Source organism: Myotis myotis, unplaced genomic scaffold (genome assembly GCF_014108235.1).
Source record: "Myotis myotis isolate mMyoMyo1 unplaced genomic scaffold, mMyoMyo1.p scaffold_m19_p_1, whole genome shotgun sequence".
NCBI lineage: Eukaryota > Metazoa > Chordata > Mammalia > Chiroptera > Vespertilionidae > Myotis > Myotis myotis.
The window spans coordinates 1,570,194-1,597,519 of record NW_023416313.1 but is presented as its reverse complement, the minus strand read 5'-3'; the positions used below and the strand labels follow the sequence as shown (position 1 = coordinate 1,597,519).

The 27,326-nt window shown below is 58.9% G+C and overlaps 1 protein-coding gene across 6 annotated transcripts in view; it reads right to left on the bottom strand.

Moving 5' to 3' along the window:
• RGS12 (regulator of G protein signaling 12) overlaps window positions 1–27,326 on the bottom strand; it is a 67,635-nt gene that overhangs the window by 11,683 nt on the left and 28,626 nt on the right. For 4 of the 6 annotated variants that reach the window (XM_036327595.1, XM_036327614.1, XM_036327630.1 and 1 more), the window contains 10 exons: window positions 24,862–24,883; window positions 7,728–7,897; window positions 7,365–7,457; window positions 6,585–6,728; window positions 5,321–5,500; window positions 4,876–5,026; window positions 3,614–3,690; window positions 1,868–2,062; window positions 1,567–1,640; window positions 1,092–1,218 (listed from right to left, as the gene is read on the bottom strand). In XM_036327595.1, the coding sequence (XP_036183488.1) occupies window positions 1,092–1,218; window positions 1,567–1,640; window positions 1,868–2,062; window positions 3,614–3,690; window positions 4,876–5,026; window positions 5,321–5,500; window positions 6,585–6,728; window positions 7,365–7,457; window positions 7,728–7,897; window positions 24,862–24,883 (1,233 nt within the window). The remainder of the gene's footprint in view (window positions 1–1,091; window positions 1,219–1,566; window positions 1,641–1,867; window positions 2,063–3,613; window positions 3,691–4,875; window positions 5,027–5,320; window positions 5,501–6,584; window positions 6,729–7,364; window positions 7,458–7,727; window positions 7,898–24,861; window positions 24,884–27,326) is intronic. The other 2 variants (XM_036327604.1, XM_036327622.1) reach the window with 2 other exon arrangements.

The following is a 27,326-nucleotide window of genomic DNA, read 5'->3' as shown; positions in this document are numbered from 1 at the left end:
GCCTCCGGGTGCTGAGGGGAGGGGCCTCGGGCTTCCCAGGCCTCCACAACCCGCTCCACACAGTCCTCTCCTCACGTCCAAGAGCCTGCACAGTCTTAGGGCCCGTGTCAGAGAAAATTAAAACGCTGAAATACTTTAAATCACAGCTCCAGTAGTTTATTTTCTAAAAAAATGAGAACGCAGGCAAACTAAATCATGAATCACCGTATTCTGAAGCAAATGGGCGCAGCTTGCTAGACAGGCAGTGATTCCAGAGAGATGGGGGCCTGGCCAACAGCCTGCAGCGGAGACAGCCCCGCAGCACGGCCTGGGCTACAGGGTTACAGCCCGCCTTCCTTCTGCCCCAGGGTTTTCTTCCTCAGCTCTCCCTCCCCCCGTCCTCGCCTCCACTAGCTCAGCAGCCCTGCCTGGAAATGCCAATGGAGATAAGGCTTGGGAAATTTTTTTGTTTTGTTAATCCTCACTCAAGGATATTTTTCCTTTAATTTCTAGAGAGAGTGGAAGTGAGGGGAGACAAAGAGAAACATCAATGCAAGAGAGATACATCGATTGGTTGCCTCCTGCACGGACCCTGACCAGGGCCGGGGATGGAGCCTGCAACATGCCCTTGACCGGAATTGAACCCGGGACCCTTCAGTCCGTGGCTGACGCTCCACTCACTGAGGCAAAGCGGCTAGGGCGGCAACGAGGACATTTAATGGGAAGAGGCGCCCGAGGCAGCTGGCCTGAGCGGCGCAGGGCGAGGAACCGCCCGCTGTCTGCTGGGACCCGCACCTGCTCAGCAGAGCTCAGGGGGTCTTGTTTGTTCCTCCGTTTGGTTTCCCTGGACCAAAACCACCTCTCAAAGCCCAGCCCAGCCCCGGCCCCAGCCCCCTGGGAATGACCGAGTCTAAAGAAACCAGCGTCCCCTCCACAGGATGAGACAGTGGGGGACGGAGGCGACACCGCCCACCCGGCCAGCGTGGGGGGAGCTGAGGGCGTGGCAGCTGCTTGCGCACCACAGCGCTACCGGTGGGGCCTCCGGCACAGGCCCTGCGACAGGCGCCCCGTTTGCCAGCTCGGGGAACACGCCGCAGCCCCTGGTCACTCACCAGCCTGGCCACCAGCTCGCTCAGGTGCAGGCCGTACTTGGCCACCACAGGCCGTAGCACCTCCGTGACGGGCTTGGTGGGCTTGGCCTTGAGTCCCACTGAGCGGTTAATGGGAACCAGGTCCAGCCTGTGGGGGGAAAGGCGTGAGCACATCCGCGCAGACCCACCCAGTCTTCACTTCCCTACGCCCGCGCCGCCGGATCCAGCCCCAGGTTCTGGCTGTGGGAGGCTTCTGGAAGGTTTTCTGGGGGGTGAGAGGGGCTGTCACACCAGCAAAGAGAGAACCCCTCCCCCACAGGATGGCCAACTCCATCCAGCCTGCCCACCCCTGGGTGTGGCCCTCTGTGGTCATGGGACAGGGAGAGCGACCCTCTGGCCCCTTGGGCTCCAGGGTCTGCGTGCCGCTGCCCCAACCGGTTCAGGATGGGCCCAGCCTTCTGGGAGCTCATGGGAACGGCAACTGCATTTTTCTCACCGAAACAAAGTCCGCTTTTCTAGGCGCAGGTCCCTAGACGCCAAGATGCTACTGTCCTGATGCAGCACCAGGGGCTTGGGAACCAGGAGGAACAAGAGGTGGGATCAGAGGGAGCGGGCGCCCAGCAATGCTCCCAGGTGCAGGGACGCCCAGGTGCCTCGGAGGAGCAGCCGCAGACAGACCCACACCAGCAGGCAGGGGCCCAGCCGCAGGACCCACCCTCCACGGCCTCCAGCAAACGGCTTAGACACGGAGTGCAGAGCAGGGCAACCGCCAGGGCCTAACACCAAGGGCCCAATACCTTGTCCCCGCCCACCAGGAAGAGGTCAACGGCGGCCCCGTTGATGCCGTGTCGCTCGCAGAGCCCAGCCAGGACCTCCTTGATGGGGAGCCCCGCCCTGACGAGAACCGTGCAGGGCGTCCCGTCGGGCAGCTGGATGCAGCAGTGCTTGGCGGCTTTGTCCCTCTCGGGCGCCAGCGTCCTGCAGGCCTCTGACTGGGGAAGAGACGGTGCTGGGGTCACAGGGAGCTTGCGGGGCACCCCAAGAAGAGCTATGGGAGCTTGCATGCGCCTCGGGAGGCCCACATCCAGCTCCAGAGATGCAGATCCGTGGGACACCTGCACTGCGCACTCAGGGTGGGGGCCACGCTAACACAGGGACAGCCGTGGGCTTCCTCCAGCTCAGACATTATTCACAGCCTTGCCCAGCCTCGGACCCAAGTGCTCCTGGGCCCACACGTAGCCAGCTCCCCCAGAACAGGCCACGCTGTGCCACTAAGCTGCCCTCGCCCACCTCAGTCTCTGGGGCAGGGACCACACGGCGGGCTGGAACCCACACAGGTGCCCAAGGACCAGCCCAGCCGGGGGCCCCTCTGCTGTTTTCCGTCATCTTTCTGCCCGACCTCCCGGCCCAGGCTCCAAAGCCCCTCCGAGAAGAACAGCCTGATCTAGGGGAGAGCAGGTCAGCCCGAGGGCGGGTGCTGGGAAGCCACGGAGGGGCAGGCAGGGGCTGGGGGTGCTTAGGGGGACTTGGCCTCCACCCATGTTTGGTGCTGACAGAGGGCTGCCCTGTCAGCATGAGGGACAGAGCCGGCTGTCTGCCCAGGGAATGCTAGCTGCCTCCGCCTGGAGCAGGATGGCGTTCACCTGCCGGCCCCGCCCAGGAGCAGCGGGACACGCCTGCGGGCGGGGCGGGGCGGGGCGGGGCGGGGCAGTCTGTCTGCAGGACTCACGCCCAGGCCCAGAGCTCCGGAAGCTGCTCAGCAGCACTCTACCCCTGCGCCAGCCCGCGGTGCTCAGAGGCAGGGCTCCTGGGCAGCGGGATGTGGGTGAGGCCAGCCCAGGGCAGCAGGGGTCTCTCCTGACCCCTCCCCTGGGCCTGAGTCACAACTCGCTTCCTCACCAGAAACGCCCCTGCACAGGCCTCCTGTGGAGCTGGCCTGCTGGGCACTTCCTGTCATGGTTCCTCGGGACACGGCAAGTCCCCTCCCACATGATTCAGAGAGCTGCTGTGCAGGTGGTAGACTGATCGCCAAAGACCCAGCAACCCCTCCCACCTGCGCCCTGGGTGGCTCGCAGAGCGGGCTAGTGCCACCGGTCAGCCCTGGCAGCGGAGACGAGGTTCTGCGCGCGCTGCCCGACATGTCCCAGCGACAGACGCCGCAGCGACCAGGCTCCCAGACTGGCACGCACAGCTGCCACCCAGGCAGCGGGTCCCCCAGGCAACCAGAGAGCAGGTGGGAGGACAGAGAGGAGCCCCCGTGGGGCCCCCAATCACGCCATGTCTGAGGCAGTGGGACGTGCAAGGACAAAGCACCTGCCTTCACAGCTTTCTGTTCTCAGTGGGATTCCAGAAGCGTAACTGAATGAGACCAGGTTTCCAGAATGACCCCAAGCTGGCCTCAGTCCCGAGGAGCACCCTGTGGGGAGCCTTCCTTAGTGTGTGGGCGTGTGGGCTCCTCGGCGGCCCGGGAGCCTCCTGAGGTGCGTGGGCGTGTGGGCTCCGGGAGGCAGAGCGGCCCGTGGGCGCGGACGGGGGGGACTTACCAGGTCCAGGCTCCCGGCGGAGGACACGGAGCCCTGTGACTCCCGGCGGCCCAGGCCTCCATTGGCGTGCGGGGCATCTTGATGGGAAACACAGCGACTCAGAATCACACAGCCTTGCCTGTCTCACTCCACACAGAAACCCACCTCCTGGTCACAGCTCCCACCCCCTTCCCTCAGGCTGAGCAGATGCAGGCGAAGGAAGGAAGGCAGGACGAACAGGCCTTTTGAGATTCTGCCCCCCGCCCTCCTCTGTCCCCTCCCTGGAGCTGCTGCAGCTCAGCAGCCCCCACAGCTGCAGAGATAGGCTCCACTCTGTCCCGCCCTGTCCCCCCCATCCCCCGTCCCCATCCTGCTCCCCCCCGTCCCGCCCTGTTCCCCCCTGTCCCGCCCTGTTCCCCCCCTGTCCCCCACTCTGTCCCCCCACCGGCGCAGCTGGCTCCGGGCAGGTGGGAGTGCAGGGCAGTGCTCCTGGGCAGGACCTCCCTTGCATTGGTTAACCTGGAATTTTTATCCAACTGCTGGTTTCTGGGCCTATACAGAAACTGTCCTCTGTGGGCAGCGTGAACGCCCAGCGGTCACCATACCTTTACCTATGGCTCGTCTTCCCGCAAAGTCCTAGATGAGTTCCCCTCCACTGAGGAACAAGCCCTTTTGTTCCTCCTGGTTTTCCATGAAAACCCACCTAGAAGGGCCTTTCCCAACCTGGGGTCTGCTCCCCAGGCCCTGCTGTGCCGGCCCGGGGGCCACAGTGGGGCACAGACACAGGGGTACCGGGTCCCCTGACCTTCTGAACTATTGGCCCTCCTTCCAAAAGCTACGGATTCCCACGTCACCAAGTCTGGATTCCTGGGAAGTGCCCGGAGCCAGGATCTAAAGCTAACGAGCCGCCAGATGTGGGGACCCCAGCCTCTGGGTCCTGTCGGGGGACAGACTGCACGAGGCGCGCATACCCCGTCTCCCCGGCACAGCCCTTGAGATTTACAATAAAAAACGACAATTTGGACAAAGCTTGCGGGCACACGATGGCCTTCACTGAACCCCAGGAGGGCGGTGCAGCCCCGCGCACCGGACCAGAGCCCCGCCAGGACAGAGCCGCCTGGGAGCGCGGGCCTCGGTGCTTTCTTTCCTACTTGGGTGTATTTTCCAAATGTTTCCAGCACCTATTCCTGCTGGAGCCAGAGGAGCACAGGAGAGGACAGACAGCAGGCGGGGTGCGGAGGACTAAAGCCCCGCCGCCTGGCCCGCGACCGCACACCACAAACCGTTTGTGTGCTCCCCGTGGCCCTTCTTCTTCTGGGACCGCCCGGTGCTCCTGGTCCTGGACCAGGAGAAAAACACTCCCTTCCGCTTCCGCTCGCTGTCCTCGTCCAGGTCTTCATTCAGGGACCGTCCTGACCGCGATTTCCCAGTCAGCTGTCGTCAAGAGGAAAACGTTGAGAAAACCATGTGCGTGACTTCCACGCATGCAGTGCGCTAGGCAGCTGCGGAGCAGCAGCGAGGGAGCGAGAACTGTTCTATGGGCAGCAGGCCCACCCAGAGACGGCAGCTGGACCCCAGCGGACCCGCCCCAGCCCCGCCTCAGCATGCCGTGTCCTAGGAGGTGCCCTGCATTCTCCACGCGTGAAGGAACCCACATGGCACAGCTTCCCTCCCGCAGAGCAGCTCCCACCCTGGACACGGCCGCGGGCATGAGCATGACAGCAGCACCTTTTTTGGCGTGGACACAGTGGAGTGGTCCGAGCTGACGCTGTGCTTGGAGGCCGGGCTGCTGGGCACCTGCTGGGAGTCGGGGAGGGAGCGGCCCTCCACCTCGGCCAGGATGCACTCCTGGTACAGCGGGGACTTCAGGAAGCGCGTGTAGCTGTCAAACTTCATCAGGTTGAAAATCTGCGGAGTCCATGCCACAACGTTGGTGAAGAGTAACCAGGGCAGCCAGCCCTGAAGGCTCGGGGCGGGGACCCCAGGCTCCTCTGGCCTCTTCTGAAAGGACGCCATGAGTCCATTTTCTCCACCCATACCCCAGAGTCACTTTCCAAAGTTCCTCTACATCTGACTATTCTCTCCCGTCACACACAGTCTTTCATTTGTCACCTTAAACCAGCAAATCCCAGCACCTTCCATGAAGCCAGCACCAGGAGGAGACAGCACAGCCAGGGGTGACCCTGGGGAGCTGTACTTGGCAAGAACGGCCCCAAACCAGCCTGGCCAGTGAGGCTCGGTGGTTGTGCATCGACCAGGAGGTCATGGTTCAATTCCTGGTCAGGGCACAGGCCCGGGTTCCAGGCTCGATCCCCAGTAAGGGGTGTGCAGGAGGCAGCCGATCCACGATGCTCTCTCATCACTGATGTTTCTCTCTCTCTTCCTCTTTGAAATAAAAACATATTTAGAAAAAAAAAAGAATGACCCAAACCCGTGGGCATCTGGAGGGAGCAAGGACTGCGTGGGCCACGCCTCCCTTCTTTATCCAATGATCCTGTGGCTCCACAGCAGGACTCTGGAAAGCCTGTGGGACACGTGCTCTACAACGGAGGCCACAGAACGTGAGGTGCAGGCACACTTGCTGCCACAGGGATGCGCTAACTGAAAAAACCAAGCTTACATACAGGGTGGGCAGGAGTATGTTTACACAACACAAACACCTAACGGAGCGAGAACAAACCGTCTCTCCTACTCACACTGTAACCCTACTTCTGCCCTGTCCTGCGCGAGCAGCACCCTGCCTGTGATTTCCCATGGGCGCGCACGCAGCAGTGGGATTGGATGGTCACTGTGGGCGCCCCTGAGACCCGGGGTCTGGTTGGCCACACCCGACACCAGAGCCCAGCGGGGAAGGGCAGTTCCTTCCTCCCCAGCTCGCTGACCAGCTCCTCCCCTCCCCGCCTGGTGGCACTTGGGAGCTCGCTGTCTGGGACCCAAGCCCTCTTCCCCGAGCCTGGCCAGAGTCCCCGCGGCAACGGAGGCACGGGCTCACCTGGAGCTGCTGCTCCTTGAACATGTCGGGGTGTGGGGCGCTGAGAATGTCGTCTGCCAGCTGGGCCTGGCTGTCAATGTTGACAGGTGTGGTGGCCTTGCTGCACAGGAACGTGCTGAAAATCTCCCGGGCCCTGTAGGAGAGCTGCCGGGACATGCGTGTGAGCCATGTGCAGACCACAGCTCCCCCAGCTCCTGTAGGAGAGCTGCTGGGACACGCGTGCGAGCCACCTGCAGACCACAGCTCCCCCAGGTCCCGGATGGAGACAGTCCCCGGGGCAGTAAGCACTCCTTGGTTGAATAAACAAAGTACAGGCCAGCATGAGACCATCACCAACTCGGCTCCTCTCTAAACTTTCCCGATGGGCAATGACTGGTACGTGGCTCACAGGCTTGGGCGGCACCGCCACTGGGGGCGCCAGGTGCCGGTCCGTGTGTGCTGGTCTCTGTGAAATGGGGCTGGGTTGGTGCAGCCTTGGGGTCACGCCTGACACGTGGCCTCACTAGATGAGAGGGGCCCAGGCTGCCTGGAAGTCCATGTGCCACCCTCCTGCCTGGAAGCCTCGTGCCGCCCTCCCCACACTGCGCGGGGGCGCGGCTGCGGGAAGGCATTTCGCAGGCTGTGCTCAGCACAAGGAAATGCCACAGCGGCCCCGAGAAGCCCACTCTGAGAGGTGTGAAGCGTGTGAGGGTGCTTTCACACCTTCTCCACCGCCCCGGGGTGCCCCCATGAAATCCTGCCCGTGGCCACCCCTCCCTGGGCACGAAGGAGCATGTGTACCTCTTTTTTGTCGTGTGCGGGCACATGATTAAAGTATTCACAGGCCTGCCAGAATAAAATGTTTTCTTCACTGAATTCCTTCCTTAGAAAATCCTAGAAAAACATGGTCAGTGAACTTCCACCTGCGCTCGGAGAAGTGGGGTCAGTATCCCCGGGGCCCGCCTCCCCGCGGACTGCTCTTCACTCCGACCTTTCCCACTTCCCTCTCAGAGGTGGGCTTGGGAGCACCTACCCATAACTTAGCCCCCGCAAGGCAGCCGCTAGCACGGCGCCCAGACCCCTTGGGCAGCAGGACCCGCCCACGGCGCTGCCTTCCGGGCCCTTACAAGACTCCGGTGCTGAGCCCGCGCCCGTCCTACTCACAGAGAAGTACCGCACACCCAGGGGGTCCTGCAGGAGACGCTCAAAGGACACGGCCCAGCTGGCGACCCTCCTCTCGCGCAGGCGCCTGCAGCTCTGCACGCTGGGGAGGCTGGCATTGCTGCTCAGGCTGTGGTTGCTCACGCAGTCCTTCAGGTCAGCGCCGTTCAGCTCTGCGGGACCAGCACAGACCCACTGCAGGTGCGGCCCCATCCTGCCCGCGGCAGCAACCTGGGCTCCCCCCAGTGTCTCCTCTGGCACCGCACCAGGCACTGCACCGGGCGCCCAGGACGGCCCTGTGCTGCTCTAGGCGAGCGGACCGAGCACGGACCGGCGGCTGCAGGGCGCACACTCAGCAGTGAAGGCGCCCACAACCACAAGGCCGTCCGTCGGGGGCTCCCGAGGGAGTGCGCCTGTGAGGAGCGCATGGAGGGCAGGACGGGGCCCTGTGGCGCCGCCTACTCACACGTGTGCACTCCTGCCCTGGGCTGGGCCTGAGCGCAGCATCCAGGCACCATGTCCAGATGAGGTGTTTCAGCACACGTGTTGGTGGGACAGCTCGGGTACAGGCCACCCGATGCAGCAAGCGCCACGTGTGCCCCAGGAGGCTGGCTGCCGAGCTGCCTGCAAAACAGCACTAGCGACTGCCTAAGCACATGCGCACACATGACACTAACATGACACTGTGTGTCAACTGTGATGGATAAACTTAGAAAGTATTTTAAAGGCAGAAGAACAGACAGATGGGTAGTACAGCGCAGTGAGAATTCAAATGGGAACGAAGAGCCGTGGCCCCGTTGCCTTCATGTGAGCTCTCGAATGATGCCCCACGGCACCCTCGCCACCTCCTGTGAGCAGCCTGGGTGCCAGTCCCGCGTGGGCAGGCCTGGCAGTGACACCTGAGCAGAAGGGGTGGAGGCCAGTGGGCAGGCGGAGGGACATGCCCTTCGAGGTCCTACAGCCGAGACGGGAAACCCACGAAGCAGCGCTCATTCAGCGTGTTCCCGCGTGGCTCTCCGTCCGCCCGCCCTGGTCCTAGTGCGCAGCCCGTCGTCCCGCTGGTCGTGGTGAGGTGTCAAGTGCACTAGTTCATTGGCTCCAGCTCCAGGCCAACCACTTAGAAGGCGTCTTATGAGTGACGAGGGCCGGAGCGCGGAGAAGGCTGGTGAGGGGTGGGGCGAGTGAAGCCTCGACAGCCCCTGATGGGTCGGCAGGGACCCTCGCCTTCAGATGAGCCCCCTCCACAGACATGCTGACTGTGAGGCCCACAACTCAAGAGGCAACCCCGAGCCCGAGGGCTGCGGAGGCGGCCAGGCGCAGACGCCGCACCCTGGAGCGTGAGCCTGCGGGGCCAGAAAGCAAGGCCAGGAATTTGGCCACTTGGGATCCAAGTGCTCACTAGAGCCCCTTTCTCCTGAAGGCTCCGAAGGCATTTGCACAGGGAAGGAGACAGGGCGAGAGTAAGCCGGTCCTGTATCTGCCACAGAAAACCCAAGTCACACTCAGAAGCTGCGCGAGACCAGAGGTCACTGACTCTTCCCTTGAGGCCCCTCAGCCCAGCAGGCCGGTGTGCGCAGCAGGACCGGGGCCCAGCCAGGCCTCCTGCCTACAGAACATCTGGAAATGCCTGGCCACAACCCTTCCCCAGCTGGGCAGCTCTCCATTCCACGTGTCCAACTGTGGACCAAAAGGGGTCCTACAAAAAGTAACCTCACAGGTGATCTGATCCTAAGTCCCTCAAGGGGCAGGGCAGCGTGGGTGGTCCCGTCCAGGTCTCTATCTTCTGTAGTAAAAGGTTTCTCTGCCTGGAGCCAGCCCTGCCCAATTCTGTGCTTCTAGGTAACACACCTGTGACATGCCTCCTTGAAGCCATAACCACTGGGAAGAGGGAAGAGCTAACAGCGCAGGATCCCGTCTGTAATCCGATCCCCTCGCTCTCCCACCTCCTGTAATCTCCTCACATCCCCTCCTGATTCCAAACGCACAAGCAAGCTGCCAACTCATTCTCGGAGCATCTGGGATCTGCTCCTGGCGCATGCTGTCAGTTTAGCTCAAATAAACTCTTATAACAATTCTCTACAGGTTTGGATGCTTTGTGCGTTGACAGGCTGTAGGAAATACTCTCATGTGCACTCTCACACACGCGTGTTTTCTCTCTCTCTCTCTCTCTCTCTCTCTCAGTAGGGCTGGGGTCCTAGATGGGGCCCAGCTCTGAGTTTGATGTCTGTCCAGTAACTGGAGCATCGAGGGCTCAACACCATGACATTAATGCTCCCTAATTAACATACACCCCAACGCACTTCCCAACAGATGCTGATGAGAACTAGACACACTGAGTGTGAAGGTTCATGTGGAAAACCAAGCCTGAAACCCTGGAGAACAAAACAGAACAAGGGATGAGCAGGGCCTGCCCTCCCGGACAGTAGCCAAGTCGCCGCTGGTCCTCGGCTGGGGACGCAGGTGCAGAAACACCCATCACTGGACAGAGCTCAGCGGGTCGCTCAGTCAGCGGTGCAGGCCCAGCCGGAGAGCCTCTGAAAAACAGGCCACCGATCCCTCCAACACACGGAAGCCAATGCCACTGACCAAAGACGTGTCACCATGAAATTAAGAAGCACGAGGAAAAACCAGTCACATCTTGAAGTAGCTGACGAGGAGCCTCACGACACAAGCCCGGAGCCATAAGAGAACAGTGATTCGACGGTACCAGGCCGGTGGGCAGCAGAGGTGGTGCAGGTGGTGGCATGGGGGAGGGCAAGGTGGAAACTTCCAGGTATAAAAGGAACGCGTGCTGCGAACTTAATGAGCAGCATGGGGACTGGAGTTAGCAACACTGCGTTGTGTGTTTGAAAGTTGCTAAGAGAATAGATCGGAAGAGTTCTCTTCATGGCCCTGGCCGGGTATCCCAGTTGGCTGGAGCATCGTCCCGATACTCCAAGGTTACAGGTTCAATCCCCGATCAGGGCACATACAAGAAGCGACCAATGGCCCTGGCCAGTTTTGCTCAGTGGATAGAATGTCGACCCATGGATTGAAGGGTGGTGGGTTCGATTCTGGTCAAGGGCATGTACCTCGGTTGCAATCTCAATCCCTGGCCCAGGTTGAGACAACAAATCGATGTGTCTCTCTTACAATGATGTTCCTCTCTCTGTCTCTCCCCAGACCTTACACTCTCGCTAATAATCAATGGAAAAAATATCCTCAGGTGAGGATTAACAAAAAACACACACAAAGCAACCAATGAACGCATAAAAAAGTGGAACAACAAAGTCATATTTCTCTCTCTCAAATCAATAAATTTAAAAAAAAGTTCTCATCACAAGAAAGGTTTCTGTAACCATGTGAGGTGATAGACTTTAACTAGACTTATTGTGGTGATCACTTCACAATGTATACACACCAAATCATTATAGTACACCTGAAACTAACACTGTACATCACTGATCCTATATAATAAAAGCCTAACATGCTAAGTGTCTGGTCGTCCGTTCAAGCAATCGAAGTGTAATATGCTAATGATATGCTAAGGCCACTCAAGTGCTCGCTATGATGTGCACTGACCACCAGGGGGCAGATAGTTGACCGGTCAACCAGTCGCTATGATGTGTACAGACCACCAGGGGGCAGATAGTTGACCGGTCAACTAGTCGCTATGATGTGTACAGACCACCAGGGGGTAGACGCTCCGACGGGTGGGTTAGCTTGCTGCTGGGGTCCAGCCGATTGGGACTGAGCGAGACGGGCCGGACACGCCCTGGAGCCCTCCCGTAGTCCCTTCCTGGCTGGTCAACCTCCCATGTCCCTCCCCGGCCCCGATCATGCACCAGTGGGGTCCCTCGGGCTGGGCTGCACCCTCTCGCAATCCGGGACCCCTCGGGGGATGTTGGAGAGCCGGTTTTGGCCCGATCCAGCAGGCCAGGCCGAGGGATCCCACTGGTGCATGAATTCATGCACTGGGCTTCTAGTGTCTCAATAAAAAAATTAAATAAATAAAATCTCTGTAAAAAACACCATAAGCTAAGTCAAAAGACAAAAAAGAAATCCCAGGGTAATATGTATAACACACCACACACACAAAGGACTCATTTTCTTTATGTTTAAAAGGCCTTCATGTCAGTAAGAAACAGCTCCATAAATCAGAATAGCACAGAGAAGAGTATGGACAGTGACCAGCAAGGGCCGCGGTGGCTCTACCCTTGTGGAGACACGTGCAGCTCTACCCCATAAGCTACAGGGGAATGTAATGACCAGCCACTCTGCACCTACTGACGGCCAACATCGCCCTCAGCAGGCCCTGAGCAAAGGGGCCTGTGTCTTTTATGTTGATAAACAAGATGATCTCACAAAATGAATGATCTCTTTTTAAAACACTCGTATTATGAGCACCAACACATCTGTCATGAGCTGTTCTTCCCTGGAGGCAATAGAGGTTGACAAGAGGCCTGAGGGGTGAGCAGTGAGCCGCCCTCGGGGAAGTGGGGAAGCCTCCAGGACAGGCGAGCCGGTGCAGGCCCTGTGCTGGACGAGGCCCTGGGGACAGTGATACACAGGGAAGGTCAAGAAGAGACGCTTCTTCCCACGCACGAGGCGGGCAGCCCTGAGCTCTGTCCCTGCAGGCCAGTGAGGGGCCAGGGCCGGGGCCGGGGAGGCAGGAGGAAGACACTGCAAACTGTAGCAGAGCCGCAAGCCAGCTGAGAGTGTGGGAGCCGTTATTTCACATGAAAGGTGCTTGGATTCCAACAGCACAACAGGCAGAGTGGCCTAGAGGACGAGCTGCTGTGCCAGCAGCACACAGGGCCACATGGAGGAGAGACTGTCCGCTCTGCTGAGAAGGGCACCCCCACACCCTACCCCGGGGTCCTCGCTCTCACTCTCCGCTGACCCACAGGGTCAGGAGCATTCCCGCTCCTCCTTCCAGTCTCCATTCTCTGCTGTGGAAACATACCCACCACTGTTTTGTTTCTGACTGAACACCCTCCTGCCTGCTTCTGGGCCTCAACTCAAACACCAGGGGTGCTGAGACAGCGGACAGTGACACGGAGGCCAGGCCACACCACCCGAGGCCGCACCCCAGCGCTCCCGCTGCGCAGCCAGGGCTCCTGAGACAGGGCCGGTGCACAGAGCAGCCCACAGAGCGCCTTCCCTCAGGGGCCTCCGCATGCACTCCTGCGGCGGGTGCTGCAGGCCGGAGAGCCAGGCGGTGGCGGAGAGCCCCGGGCAGGGGGTAAGGCGGGAGCTGCCCTCGTGGGTTACAAAGCCCAGCACTCCCTGCGTCCTCGCCTCACAAGGGAAGGCCCCTCGTCTCGGATGTCCACCTCCAATGCTGAATCTCCAGTGCGCACCCCTTGGGCTGCTCTCGGCCTGCTCTTGACACATGGGACATGGCACACATTTATGAAGGATGACCTTGAACCTGAAATGGACTTCCTTCCAAGGCCAGGATTCGCCCCCACCTCCAAGGCCAGGAGAGGGCGTCCCCATAGGCCCCCCTGCTGCCTGTGCTCCCTCGGGTCAGGTGTGTGGGAAACAGGCACCGCCCCTAGAACAGTCCACCCACCCACCCAGCGGCGTCGCTTAAGGGAGCATTTCCTGGTTTTTGGTGTCACTGTTGTGGTTTCCTTTTCTTGCAATTGGCCAGTTGAGTCAGAAGAATGCTTTCCTGGTGATTGGGTTTCTAAAGTCCATTTCAGATTTGCTGAAACGGGAAACACCACCCCTCTAAGTGGCCGACACACCTGTGGGCTGCCTGGTGCAAGCAGTACTGCAGGCACTCATGTCAGAGGCCTGCAACGGGCTTTACCCGCTCCTGTCCCTCCAGACCGTCTCCCCCAGACCAGCGCCTCGAGTCAAGCACAGCCAATGTTTACCTCCCGACCCCCGGGCACCTCCGGGCTGCCAGCCGCCTCTGCCCGCCGACTCCGCCCCACACACATACCTGGAGGCCGAACAAGCCAGCCTGCCCCCGCCAACCACAAGGCGCACAGACCGCGAGGACTTTACCTGGGTAGAGCTGATAAGAGCCACTGTGATGCCATTTAACCAAATACTTCCAACCATTCACTGCAAACCACCCCTCTGAATCCATACCAGGCTCAGCCGGCACAGCCCCCAGGGCCCCGGGCAAAGGCTCGGGCCACACACAGAGACATTGTTCCTTAGCTTGCTCCCCAAGGAGGAAATTAGTGCGCTTTCTCCAGCGACGCAAAGGCAGGCGGACAAAGGCGGCTCCCTGCCTGCAGCTCCGGAGGGAAACCAATAGTGCCCTGAGCACACAGCAGTATGGGCACATGTATAATTCACGGCCTTAGCCTGCGCTGCAGCGGGCTGAATTATTTACAGCCCAGCGTGGTGCAGACGCCGCACCGGAGCCACAGGCCCCAGACAAAGCGGCTGAGCTTTGGTGCACGGCTCTGCCTCGGTAACTGGCTCTTACAGTGGGAAGGAAAAAGTACTTGTAGCTTCTTATAACATGTCCTAGTGCCCCGGTGCACGGATTCGTGCACATTGAAAGGAAATTACTTAGAAGGTGGCCGGTGAGGCAGGACTGGGCAAAACAAGCCAGACATGCCCTAGAGCCAACCTCCCAGGGTCCCTCCCAGCTAGCTGCACCTGGGGCGGCACCACAGCTCAAAGGGCGTCTGCAGAATGAGCAGGGTCCCTCTGGCAGGTGGGGTCCCTCGGCTTGGTCTGCGGGGATTGGGCCAAACTGGCTCTCTGACATCCCCCGTGGGTTTCTGGATTGTGAGAGAGCGGTTCTTGAATCGGGCCCCATCCTCTCTGGTTCCAGGGTGCGTCACCTGAGAACCGCTGCTGCCAAGTCACCGCAGCTCGGCAGCTCCTGCATTGAGCATCTGCCCCCTGGTGGTCAGTGCACGTCATAGCTACCAGTTGGAGCGTCTGCCCCTGGTGGTCATTGCGCATCATAGCTACCAGTCAGGCAGTTGCTTAGCCTTTTATATATACAGATAAGGGTGCAAACTCTTATCTCCCTATGGATTTTCAATCTAAACACTTTTCACTTCACAGACATGAAACGGATCTTTTTCATGGTGAGTGATCATCAGAGACTGCATGGTGGTGGGAGAAGCATTTGGCCCTATGCAGCTGCACCACGGAGCTGCACAAGGGCAAGGAGCCTTAGCACAGGCCACATGGCTTTGGAGGTGCTGCTGCACCCTTGTGGCGGGGACTGGCGGGGCTGGGGACTGGCAGGGCGGCCACTGCGATGCAAACAACCACAACTGGGTGACGGCCCTGGAAAAAGGTACTTCCTCAACCTCAACACTGTCCAGAAAACGACTCTGGGAAATGGCCTGAAGATGAAGCATGGCCTCAGTTGTTACCTTCCTCTCAATGCCCTTTGACCTCAGTCCCTGCAGCACAGGACCACGCCCCGGCGAGGTTGTGGAGCGGGAGCAGCGGAGTGCCAGTTTCTGCCCTTGTCGCAGGCCCTCTAGCCTCTGTTACCTCGTGGTCGTGAGGACAGAGCAGTGCAGATGTGAATGCCTGTGGAACCAGCAGGCAGAGCTCCTGGAAGAGCTAAATGACCCGGGGATGGGCAGGTGCCTGGGAAACCTTCCCTCGCACGAGGATCGCCCCTTTTCCACGGGCCATCTGTTTGGAACAACTTATTATTTGATGTCATTTCAAACCTGCAGAAAGCTTACTGAGAATAGCAGAAGGAACGCCTACACACCTTGCAGCCAGCTCACCTCTACCTATTGCCCTGTTTACCATATCAGTCTCCTGTCTCTCCCCTCACTCCCTTCTTCCCATTCCTTCCCCTAAGACTCACACTCACACACACACTCACTCACGCACATGATCACACACTCACACACTCACTCACGCATATGCTCTCGCACACACACACTCACGCACATGCTCTCACACACACACACACTCATGCATACACACACACACACTCACGCATGCGCACACTCATGCACATACACTCACACTCTCACTCATGTGTGTGCACTCTCACACTCATGCACACACTCAGCCACATTTACACACACACACTGATATACATGCATGCATACTCGCACACACGCATATTCATACCCTTAAACACACTCACATTCACGCTCACACTCACATGTGCATGCACACTCACACACATGTGCACACACTAATGCACACTTACACACACATGCATACACATGCACACACCCACTCACACACATAACTTTCTCCCAACTATCTGAATTACCTTGGAGACAGCAAACCTCTTTGCCCCTAAATACTTCAGTGTGTATTTCCTAAGTGCACAGACATTCTCTTCCATGACCACAGTACAGCTATCAAAACTGGGAAACATAACACAGTCCATACTCCAATTCCATCAATAATGTCTTTTCTAGCTATTTCCTGCCAGTCCAGGATCGAATTCAGGATCACTCAATGGTCACGTCTCTTTAAAAGCCTTTTTTCTTTTTTTCTTTTTTTTTTTTTTAATATATTTTATTGATTTTTCACAGAGAGGAAGGGAGAGAGATAGAGAGCTAGAAACATCGATGAGAGAGAAACACCGATCAGCTGCCTCCTGCACATCCCCCACTGGGGATATGCCCGCAACCCAGGCACATGCCCTTGACCGGAATCGAACCTGGGACCCTTCAGTCCGCAGGCCGACGCTCTATCCACTGAGCCAAACCGGTTTCGGCAAAAGCCTTTTTTCTTGCCCCAATCCCTGCAAATGTTAGTTTGTCCCCCGATGAGAAAACCCAGACACAAGGATATCCAAGCCCACGCGATCTATCACCTTTCCCCCGCCACCCCCGAGCCCAGATGACCACCACCCCAGGATTCAGACAAGGACAGGTGGGACGGACCTTCCCCCAGTGCAGCCCGGGGCCCTACTGATAATTGGATCCCACAGCACCTCCTCAGAATGGAGCCTAAACTAGTGATCTAATCCATCAGCCCATTTTACAGATGAAGTGGTGGAGGTCTGAAGACCATGACCTGCCTGAGAGTAGTCAGTGGCAGGGCTGGCACTTCCCCCCGGCATCACAGGTCATGGGCTCACCTAGTCTGGCCCCCCAGGCAGATTTCACAGCCCGGGAGAGAAGGTAAGGGCCTCAGGCTCTCCGGGACCCTCAGTGCAGTGCAGTGCACTCTGCAGACCGCCGAGGCCCGAGTAGCTGTGGGCGGGGACCGGAACCGAGCCTCCCGAGTGAGCTTGGGGAGTGGAGCAAGCCTGTCCGAGGCAGAGCCCAGCCCAGCCCACCTCCTGCCAGACAGGACGCGGCTTCTGGAGCGCGAAATGCCAGGCAGATGGGAAACGGGGAGCTCACAGCCCGCAAGTGGGCAGGGCGGCAACTGCAAAGGGCTCGTGTGGGAGGTGGGAGAGACGGACGCGTGTGAATCCTGTCGCCTGTCACACTGGTGTCCGGGCTACAGGCTCAGAGCTCCCGACTCCACCCGCAGCCGGACCACAGGAGCCTCTGGCCTTGCCGAGGAGACAGGGCATTTTCCAAGCCCTGGTCACACACCCCCTTCGCGTGCGGATTGCAGTGACAAAAGTTTACATGATCCACTTCCCAAGTAATTTCTGTGTGGAATTAATGTATTTCATCTCAACAAATAAATACATACGCTTTATGAAGCGTTCACTTTTATTGGTTTTAGAGAGAAGGAGAGAGAAACAACTATGTGAGAGAGACACATGGATCGGTTGCCCCCTGCATGCATGCTGACTGAGGCTTGAACCCGCAACCTTTTGGTGTATGGGACGACGCTCCAACCTACTGAGCCACCCGACCAGGGCATGAAGACATTCTTTCATCTGTGCTAAGGGCCACACAGGAAGTGTGGCCCAGCTGTGGCCTGTCCCTGTCTAGAGGACACTGCATGCAGAAGCCCAAGGCCCCCAGTGCGAGCTCCATGAGGAAGACTCAAATGGTGCTGAAGCTCCCCCAAGCCAGGGAGGGCACCCCACATGGGCCTGCATGGAGACCCTGAGGGTAGAGACCAGGCCACAGGCACCTTCCCTCCAGGATGGGGCTGGAGAGGCAGCGCTCAGCAAAGTGTCCTTGACCAGAATCAAACCCAGGACCCTTCAGTCCACGGGCCGACCCTCTATCCACTGAACCAAGCTGGCCAGGGCTTGAAACTGAATTTTTAACCATCTAAGTGGGGAGTCTGTCTCCTCTGCGGCTTTCTCTCCTCCGGATCTGTAACTGCCTTCGGACCTGTCCCAGCTCTGTCTCTGCCCACTCCCTCCAGGCAATGGTGTCCACGCCCAGGCCGGCTGCACTGGAGAGAAGTACAAGAGTCCCACTAACGCGGCAGCTGCCACTCATCAGCTCTGCTGTGCGAGGCGCTGCTCTGAGGCATCAATGCTAAGCAGGTGGCCCTCAGCCACGCTGCAAGGTGCCTGGGCCCCGCTTTGCAGGTGAGAGAACTGAGGCGGCAGCCGGACCAGAGCTGGGGTTTAAACCTGGACAGTTGATCCCAGAGCCACCGCATGTTCCACCACCTCATGGCCCCTCTCCAACCCGCCTCCCCCGATGGAGACCCTCCTTTCTGCGTGACCTGGTAGTCAGATCTACCAAGACCTCAAACGCATGACAGACCGCTAATTCCCAGCTGCACGCTTCCTGCCCAACCCTTTCCTGCTGCCCGACATCTACCCACCGTCTCCACCTCAAACGGAGCGAGCCCCCCCAAGGGCCCAGGCCCACGCAGCGCGGGGACTACCCACGATCCGTTTCTTCCCCTGCCTCCTTCCCGCCGTCCCCGCAGGTGCCGGTGGAAGCTCAGGGGGGTTTGGGTTCCCTCTCATCTCTGAGGCTTGAACCTGCAACCTTTTGGACTCCACACTCTGCTCATGGACACTGTGGTTCTCCCTCAGCTTTCCGGCTCCCCGGCTGCTCTCCCGGTTCTCCGGCCCCTCCTATCTCCCCAGGCTCAGCTTGCAGGCCCAGCTGACCAGGCGCCGCACTCACACGGGACCGTGGGGTAATCAGCTCAGTCACTGACAGCTCCCATGTGCCCAATGCCGAGGCGGGCTACATGCACCAGGGGCAGGACAGGTACAACAGCCCGCTCCCCCTGGGCATGAGGGCATTTCACCCACAGGTAATGGGAAACCACTGATGTCCTTTGTGCAAGGAAGGGTGATGGCCTGAGTTTTGTTCTTAAATTTTTTAAAATATATTTTTATTGACTTCAGAGAGGAAGGAAGAGGGAGAGGGAGAGAGAAACATCAATGATGAGAGAGAGTCATCAATTGGCTGCCTCCTGCACGCTCCTTACTGGGGATCAAGCCGCAACCCAGGCATATGCCCTAGACCGGAATCGAACCTGGGACCATTCAGTCCGCAGGCCGATGTCCCATCCGCTGAGCTGAACCGGCTGGAGCTGTTGTTAATTTTACAGACCACATCCGACATTGGAGGGGAAATCTGTGCCACAAGGATCCCGCATCCAGCCATGATGGAGTGACCGGGCATGCCTTCTCCTGCCATATGTTACCAGAAAACTGGGGAAGGGTCCGAAGCAACAGTCCTTACAAGTCAGAGCAGTCACTGCAAGATTCCGATTCCTGAAGGCAAAGAGGTTAAGGAGGTGCACCCGGAGATCGAGCGCCCAGCACCTGCCAGGGGCACCACCAGTTCTTGTTGGACACCTGGCCTTCAAAGGAGGCCCACATGTGTTCCTAAATCAGGGGTCCTCAAACTATGGCCCGCGGGCCACATGCAAATACAAATATTGTATTTGTTCCCGTTTTGTTTTTTTACTTCAAAATAAGATATGTGCAGTGTGCATAGGAATTTGTTCCTAGTTTGTTTTTTTTTAAACTATAGTCCGGCCCTCCAACGGTCTGAGGGACAGTGAACTGGCCCTGTTTAAAAAGTTTGAGGACCCCTGTCCTAAATAATGGCGCTAAACCAGCCTTCAGTGAAGCCACATTCAACTTGCCCAAATGAAGCCCCAAAACAAGCCTCAAGCGCATCAAGCCCACCCACAAGTAACGTAATTCCTATTTAAACAAACCTCCATCCCCTGCAAAGGAAGACAACCAAACCCGGCCCCCACTTAACAATCACTAGACATGGGAAGATGCAGAGAAATATGACTCGAACCAGGAGAAAGATCAGTCAATAGGAAAGATGGGAACCTGAAGACACTCAGAGATGCTGTAAACATGCTCGAGGGTTTAAAGGAAAGCATGAACACAATGAGAGAGCGAAGGGCTATAAAAGCCAAAAGCCACTGCCAGAGAGAACACACTCACTGAAATGAATAGCTCACAGGACAGAAGCGAGAGCGTATTAGACATGCAGAAGCATTTAACGAGCAAGATAAATCACGACACATGAAGCGTATGGAGGGGAAAGGACTGAAGGTGAACAGACCTCAATGGCCGTAGGAAAAATTCAAATAGTTTAATTGGTAATTAAAGTCCCCAAGGCAGGAGGGTGAACAATATCTGACCTCAACAAACCCAAACAGCACAGATACAAAGAGAACCAACCCCAGACTCGTCATAATTGAAATGCTGACACCTGCAGTAAATAGAAAACCTTAAAGCTCTCTTCCAAGTGGTACGCCCAGAGGCACATCCTTCACCTTTCACAGGGCATCTACTTGGGGGTGGGGGAGTATCCCTAATTTGCATACAAGCTACTCAGGTAGAGGCCTTGAGAAAAGCTGCTGAGCCCTCCCCAACCTCAGGGTCTGCTCTAGACCTTTCTCCTAAATTATATTTTGGCCAATCCGATTTTCAGCTTTCCCTCAGCATATTCTCTGGAGAGTGAATCTGCGAAACTTTCCAGACCAATGTGAAAGTTCTTTGGGAAAAAGCTTCAAGCATATAAAACAGTATTTGTTATTTTAGTCACGTCCTCGTTATAGTGCAACAGAAAATGGCCCAAGTCACAGCGCAGGGCTTCCTGAGGCAGCCCGCGGGCTCTCGCCTCCAGCTCCTGCGCCGTCACGAGGCTCTCCCAGGGGCCGGGTGCTGGCCCCCGCGGCGGAAGGACACACACCTGCTTGCAGGTAGGGCCTGGGGGGGAGTGAGGAATGGACACAGGAGGGCCCCAGGGACTTCTACTGTGACCTCCATGCTTCAGACAAAGCATGCCCAAATGTTAGCACGTCACTTCTCAGAGGTGTGTGGTCACTGGTCTCACTACTGCTGAACTTCTGTTTGCTTGGAAACAACCCCACAACACAAGCAGTTCCTGATCACTCTTCCAACCCCCGGAGCAGCGGCAGGAACGTGCCGGAGGCGTCGTGGCGGACACGGAGTCGGCTTCCAGAGCGCGCTCCATCCGCCTGGCGCCCAGACTCTGTGCTCCGCGCTGGGAGCCACACTGTGGTCTCGGGCGGCGTTTTTACGCTCCCAAGCGAACCATAAGGAATGCGATGCATTCAACCAAAACAGAGGGTTCTGGTCAGACCCCTCCTCACGCAGCAGTTACACATCGCCGTGAGTCCATCTCCACTACCGAGCAAACGTGTTTGAAAATGGGCAATGAGGCTGCACTGCCTTTCTGAGAAGGAAAAGGTGAATTCACCAAAGCTCTGCCAATGCCATGGCTCTGCGAGAGCCCTCACTCTCCCTTCCTCCAGTGTCACTTGCCAAAGCTGTGACAGCGACCACCTTGGATTTGAAAGGGGGATGCAGTTGAGCCCCGGCTTAACCTCACCCTGCTGGGCCCGAGGTTGGCAGTGAGGGCCGGGTCACCATGTGGTGCCTCCCTCCACCTTGCCCCGCAGAGCGGCCCTGCACACGAGTGGAGAAGGTGCTGTGGGCCCGGAGCAGAGGGGAGGGTGCAGAGGAGGAGGGATGCCCTCGGAGGTCGGAGGTCGGCCTGTGAGCTGTGCCATGGGCACAGAACCCACACCTCCCCTCCCCGGCCGGGCCCCTCCCCACCTCCCCGTGAGGATGAGCTGCGTGTGGAACCGCACAGGCACAGGCATTGCCAGCCAACAACCCAAGGCCCAGGGAGTGAGTTGTTCTGTGAGTTGCACTTACTCTCACGTGGGGGGTGATGCAGAGGAGCGGCTGACACTCAGGAGAGGGGCTGGCAGTCAGCACAGGCTCATCTGAGAGTCTGCCCCGGCCGGCGGGCCAGGGACAGCTAGGGGCGGAGACGCTGTGCGCTTGAGGGGCCCTAGGAGACCAGGGTGGGGGATGGTGTCGAGGCAGCTCTCGGGTGGAGAGTGGTGCCAGGTCTAGGAGGTTACAGAAAGGTCACGGACACGGTCATGGACCCAGTCCCACGCCCACGAGATACTCTGGGGCCCGCCTGGAGGGGAAGCTGAGCGCGAGCGTGGACAAGCTAAGCTGGAGGACTGATGAGGCAGCCACCGTGGAGGCATCGCGTGGGCGTCACAGACCCCGGGGCCAGAGCCGTTCCTTTGAGGACTTCCCCACGCTCACGGCCTGATGTGTGCCTGTGGATGTGGGCATCGGGCACCCCAAGTTCTCCACTGCAGAAGTCAGACCCAGACATGGCAGAAAACACCCCACCTTTGGGAATACATGAGTGTGGGGGGGTGTCCTGCCAAAGCTGCTTAGTACAGAGTGAAAAATGAAAGAAAGAAAATAAGAACCAACTTTGTTTCAATAAAGCGGCGAGGTCCGAGCCGGGGAGCAGGGCGGGCTCTGCCCCGTCAGCATGGAGGGTCTCACCCACTTCTTCCAACCACGCGCCCCTCACACGCCGCCGAGTGCGAGGGCTCCTGTGTGCCCACGTCTGAGTGGTTTCCCACGCGGCAGGCCAGGCCTCTCTCTAATGCAGGAACGTTCTTCCCTCCCGCGAGGCGGGACCTGCCTCCCTGGCCCCCAGCCCGGCCTGGCTCACCCCCAGAGACTGACCTCCCGCCGTCCCAGCGCGTGGCCCGGGGAGCTGGCGTTGGGAGCCCTCTCCCTCTGAGGAGGGGAACCCTGCAGCTGACAAAGACTCCAAAAGCAGCACTGTCCAACTTCCCTAAAACAAAGCCACAGAGCGCCATGGCGAGCGCACGGACAAAGGTGTCATTGTGAGAGGAACAGGGTGAACTGAGTCCAAATCACCTCCCTGACAAGACCGGACACAGTGTTGTGGAGGGAGTGGCGTACTCTCGGCAAAGCGAGGCTGATGGCGAGACCAGCCACCCTGTTCCCAGGGCCCAGGTCACCGCACCAGCCGAGCGTCTTCCCCATAGAAACGGCTGCCGGAGCCCAGACCCCGGGTGAGCCAGGCCGTCCTGCTCAACGCAACACAAACACCTCTGCGTGGAGACACCTGAGGTTCCCCCGGCTCCTCTCAAGCTCCTTCCACCACTGCGGACGGACGGGCTGGGGCCTCCTCCTTCCCCGGAGGCGCCCAGGAAGTGGGGTCAGGACCTGCAGGGGCTCTGGGCGAGGGGTGGGGGCCGAGGGCGCACAGCGGCTCTGGCTCAGCAGCCACTTCCCCGCTGTCTCCACGGCCCTGAGCCATGGCCCAGGGTCTGCCTCAGTGCCTGTGCCGGTGAAGACGGGAGGATGCAAGCACGTGGCCTGGAACGAGCGTGCGAATTGAATGAGAGGACTTTCCTTCCTACGTGTGATCAGTAAAGACACTGAAGAAGGAAAAAGAACAAAAACATGACCAAGACCTAGTGACCCGTCTCAGCTGCCTGGCACGTTCCTGAGGGCAGAGCGTGCGCACGGAACAGCGCCTCCTCCTCCCCTCGGCCACGGGGGCCACCCGGGACGAGGGCTTCAGGGGCCAGCCCTCCCGGCGCACCAGGGTCTGAGGCGGGAAGGGAAGGTGGAATGGGGGTGGAAAGCCCCCACGAAGGGGAACCACTGCCACCAGCCAGGACACCACTTCCTTAGGAAGGACACGGGGCCCAGGAGCCAGGGACTTCCCACTTGGGAAGGTCAGCGTTTTAAAAAGCACACAAAGCCTCAGTGTAAAGCTCCTACGGCTCTGGCATCTACTGCGGACAGAAGAGAACTTCAGAGACCAGCAAAGCCAATACCTATGACTCCACTGAACACAGTGAATAAACTTCTCAGTGATACGTTCCCTGCGAAGTGAGCCTTTTACCAGAAGAGAGGCCGGAACGCAGCAGAGGGTGGGCATGGACACATCTCTAAAACCACACACTTTATCCTGGATTTAGTGACAGGTCCGACTGCTTTTTAAGGAAGCGATTCCCACTCCGGGCTGAGGCCGGATTAAATGGCCGGGCTATCACTGCACATAAAGCGGGTAACACAATTCCTTTTATAAAGAAACAAAGCCCCAAACACGAACTTCAGGCCTGTGCAGGCTCAGTTCCAGGTGTGACCTCGCCTGTGGCTGCGGGTGGACGCCCCTCCCTGCCTGGGGCTGGCCGTCAGGGCAAGCAATCCACTCCCAGGCCCAGGGGGAAGCCAGCAGCTATGGGACGACATAAAGCACCAAGAAAACAACACTCCGCTTCTCTCTAGTGTCAAGAAGCGGCCTCAGCCCGCTGGCCCGCCCGGGCGCTAGGCTGTGGCCTGGACTCAGTGAGAAGACAGTGCTGGCACGTTCTGATAAAGGATACAGGACAGAGGAATAGATTCATTAGAACCCTGTAAAGACCACCTGTGAGCAGAGAGGCTTTTGTGAGCATCAGAAGAATCAAGGAAGCTTTGGAAGCAACTCTCCCAGGACCTTGGAGCTCAAAGCGAGCCCTGGGCGAGCAGGGAAGTAAGAGGCCTCAGCCGTCCCCTGGGGGCCAGTCCCATCCAGGGCCCCACGTGCACGAGGGTTACACACAGAGCCTCTGCCCCTCTCCCCGCTCTGGCCACCTGGGACCCTCTCCTGGGAAAGGGGGCGTTTGCGGCTCAGAGTGCCCAGCAGAGCTCGGAGCCGCCCGGGTTCCGAGCGGCTCTCTCACAGGCGCAGGCTTGGGCTTGTCAGCCAGGGTGTGGGCTCGCCACGCAGCTGCCTTCACGCTGAAATTCAGGTTCACCACACGTCTGCGGGGAATGGCTTCCCAAGCATGTCACGGGCACCGGGGGCGAGGGGGAGCCCCCCACTAGCCCTAACACGCCCCCCACACTCCCGGGCGTGGCAAAGAAAACACCTATTATGAGTGAGTTAATGGCAAATACACTTTCACAATTTGAAAACGTCATTAAAAATAATAAAAATATACATCAGAAAGTGTGACTTACCGCCGTCAGACACAGTTGCAGACTGAAAGAAAAGAGAGAGAGACATGAGTTAATTAGGCCTCATGGCAAAGTCGGAAACAGCAGTCCCTCCGAGGAACCCAGCTGGGGCTGCTCCGAGGCTCGCTCCCCGCAGGTGCCCAGCAAAACCAGACGCCTCAGTGAGTCAAGTGCGCTCCCACTTCCTGAGCGGACTCCGCCCAGCCGTGGGTGAGCACGGCCACATCAGGACGGGCGGAAGTCCCCGTCATTTCATTGGAAAAGAACAAATCCCAGCACGTCGGGCCTCAGCTCAGCGAGAGCCTCAGGGAGAGCACGTCTGCATGTTCACCTGATGGGCGAGGGCTGCGGTGGGGCAGTCTCACAGGGGCAGGCGATGTGCCAACCGTCCGTGCAGTGCCGCTGGCTTTCCAGTGGCTGTGCCCGGTGCCAGCGCTGCCCTGGGCACAACACACCCCACTCGGTGCCTGCACCCTGGTACCAGGCTACTGGTACCCCCTCCACTGCCCAGGGCAGACCCGGATGGCAAACCACCAGGACCAGCCACGCCAGGTGTGGGAGGAGGGGCGCAGCAGGCAGGCGGGGCAGGTTTCCAAGGAGGGCGCCTGGAAGAGGGCGAGGCTGGAGGAGAGGAGGGCTGGCTCCCGGGGACAGGGCCACGTGCTGCAGCTGGGACTGGAAGGAGGCTGCGGTGGAGAGAGGCCTGGAATGAGACACTCAACAACAAACGCTGCCGTGTAGTCCCGGCCGGGCGGCAGGGGCTGAGGGCTATGGGAATGCGTTCTCAGTGGGCAGCTCGGGGCTGCCTTGTGGGAAGGTCACTTCCACCTGGACGTGTGGAGGGAGGAGAATCTGGGGAGGTGGGGGAAGGGTGGGAGCTGGGGGGGCGCTTGGAGGGGAGCAGGCTCGATGCTTCTGCCTGCTGGTCCATGCCCAATGCGATGCCCCAAACCTCGCCACTAGCCTGCATGGAAGAGGGACAGGGGCCTCTCCCATGCCGAGCAGACCTTGTCGCAGCCCCTCACCTGCGGGAATTGCACCTGGAGCCCAGCGAGCCAGCTAAGTGGCCCACCTGCCCCCGGAGGGGCTGCCACTCTTTCAGACCGTCACGAGGCCTGGGCCAGAATCTCCGAAACTGTCGCTCGGCACCTTATCCATGGCTTTCAAGGGTCAAACATGTGCGGCTGTGTGTCCAGTTTTAAACTGCCATCTTGCCAAGAGCAGCCGCAGCCCGTCCTTGGCTACCGGCCTCGGCGCAGGGTCTGGCTTCCATCACAGAAGCAGGCGGGTGTCCTTCCCGGCGGACAGAGGCCGTGACGGCTGTCCCTCGCCCACACTCACCATCGATCGCCCAGCCACGCTACACATTAGAGAGTATCGCGGGCAAATGATTCCGAGACGAGGAGAGGGAGATCTGCGAGGCACACACACACCACAAACTGTGTGTCCACCAGGAGCATCTGAGAAATAAGTCATCCCGTGCAAGCGGCAGGAACGTGAGGACGGGGCCACTTCAGGGTACAGGTTAAACGAGTGCTCGGGCCGTGGCAGACACGACAGAGGCACTGCAAACCCTCCACACGGGCCCCAATGCCCTGAGACGAGGTCTGGGAGGGTCGCTGCAGCCAGAGACGGAGGAACGTGATGCTGAGTGGGATGCCTGAGGGGTGGGGAGAGGGGGCCACGTGGACACGGCGAGCAGGGTGGGCTCAGCATGCCCGCGGAGGGCTCAGTGGGAGGCTGCGCTCCAGCCTGTGGGGCCTCCGGTGCAAAGCACGCGGATCCAATGCAAGCTCAACAAACGTGCTGCTGGAAGCGCACTGTGCTTTGTTTTTTGGTGCAGCTTTAGATTTGCAGAAAAGCTGTGAAGACAGCACAGTAACAAACATGCTTTTTAATAGTGCTGCTCCCACAGAAGTAAGGGGAGACCCTGGAATGGAGAGCGGTCAGCAAATGCCACCACTGCCGGGGCAGGGCCGGGCGTCACGCAGTGCGGGCCACTCAGAGATGCCCCAGGCAGGCAGCCACACACAAGGCCTTCTGGGGAGAAAGCAGCCCACGCAAATATGAGCTCACAGTTCAAAAACCCCCTAAAGCCAAGAGAAACCCACCCTGAGAAAGAGCCAGCAGAACGGACAATGGAACTGAGACACTGGTAAGCCCTACCCCACACAGGGTGTCAGAGAACATGAGACTATAGAGAAGGAAAAGCTGCTGAAGAAGAGGAAGCAGGCGGCAGATTTGAAAACCCCCATCGGATGTCTGACAATGAAAATTATAACTGTTGGCATTCAACGCTCAATAGAGAGGTTGCAGACATTCGAAGGCTGGAGAGAAGGTGTGGGAACTGGAAGACAGACTTGGGAAAAACGAGGCACAGAGAATAGGACAGGGGTGCGCAGTGCGGGTGGTGAGCAGGCGGGAAGCCCTAAAAGTGCTCACCACCCGCGGCTGTCCCAGCAGGCGCT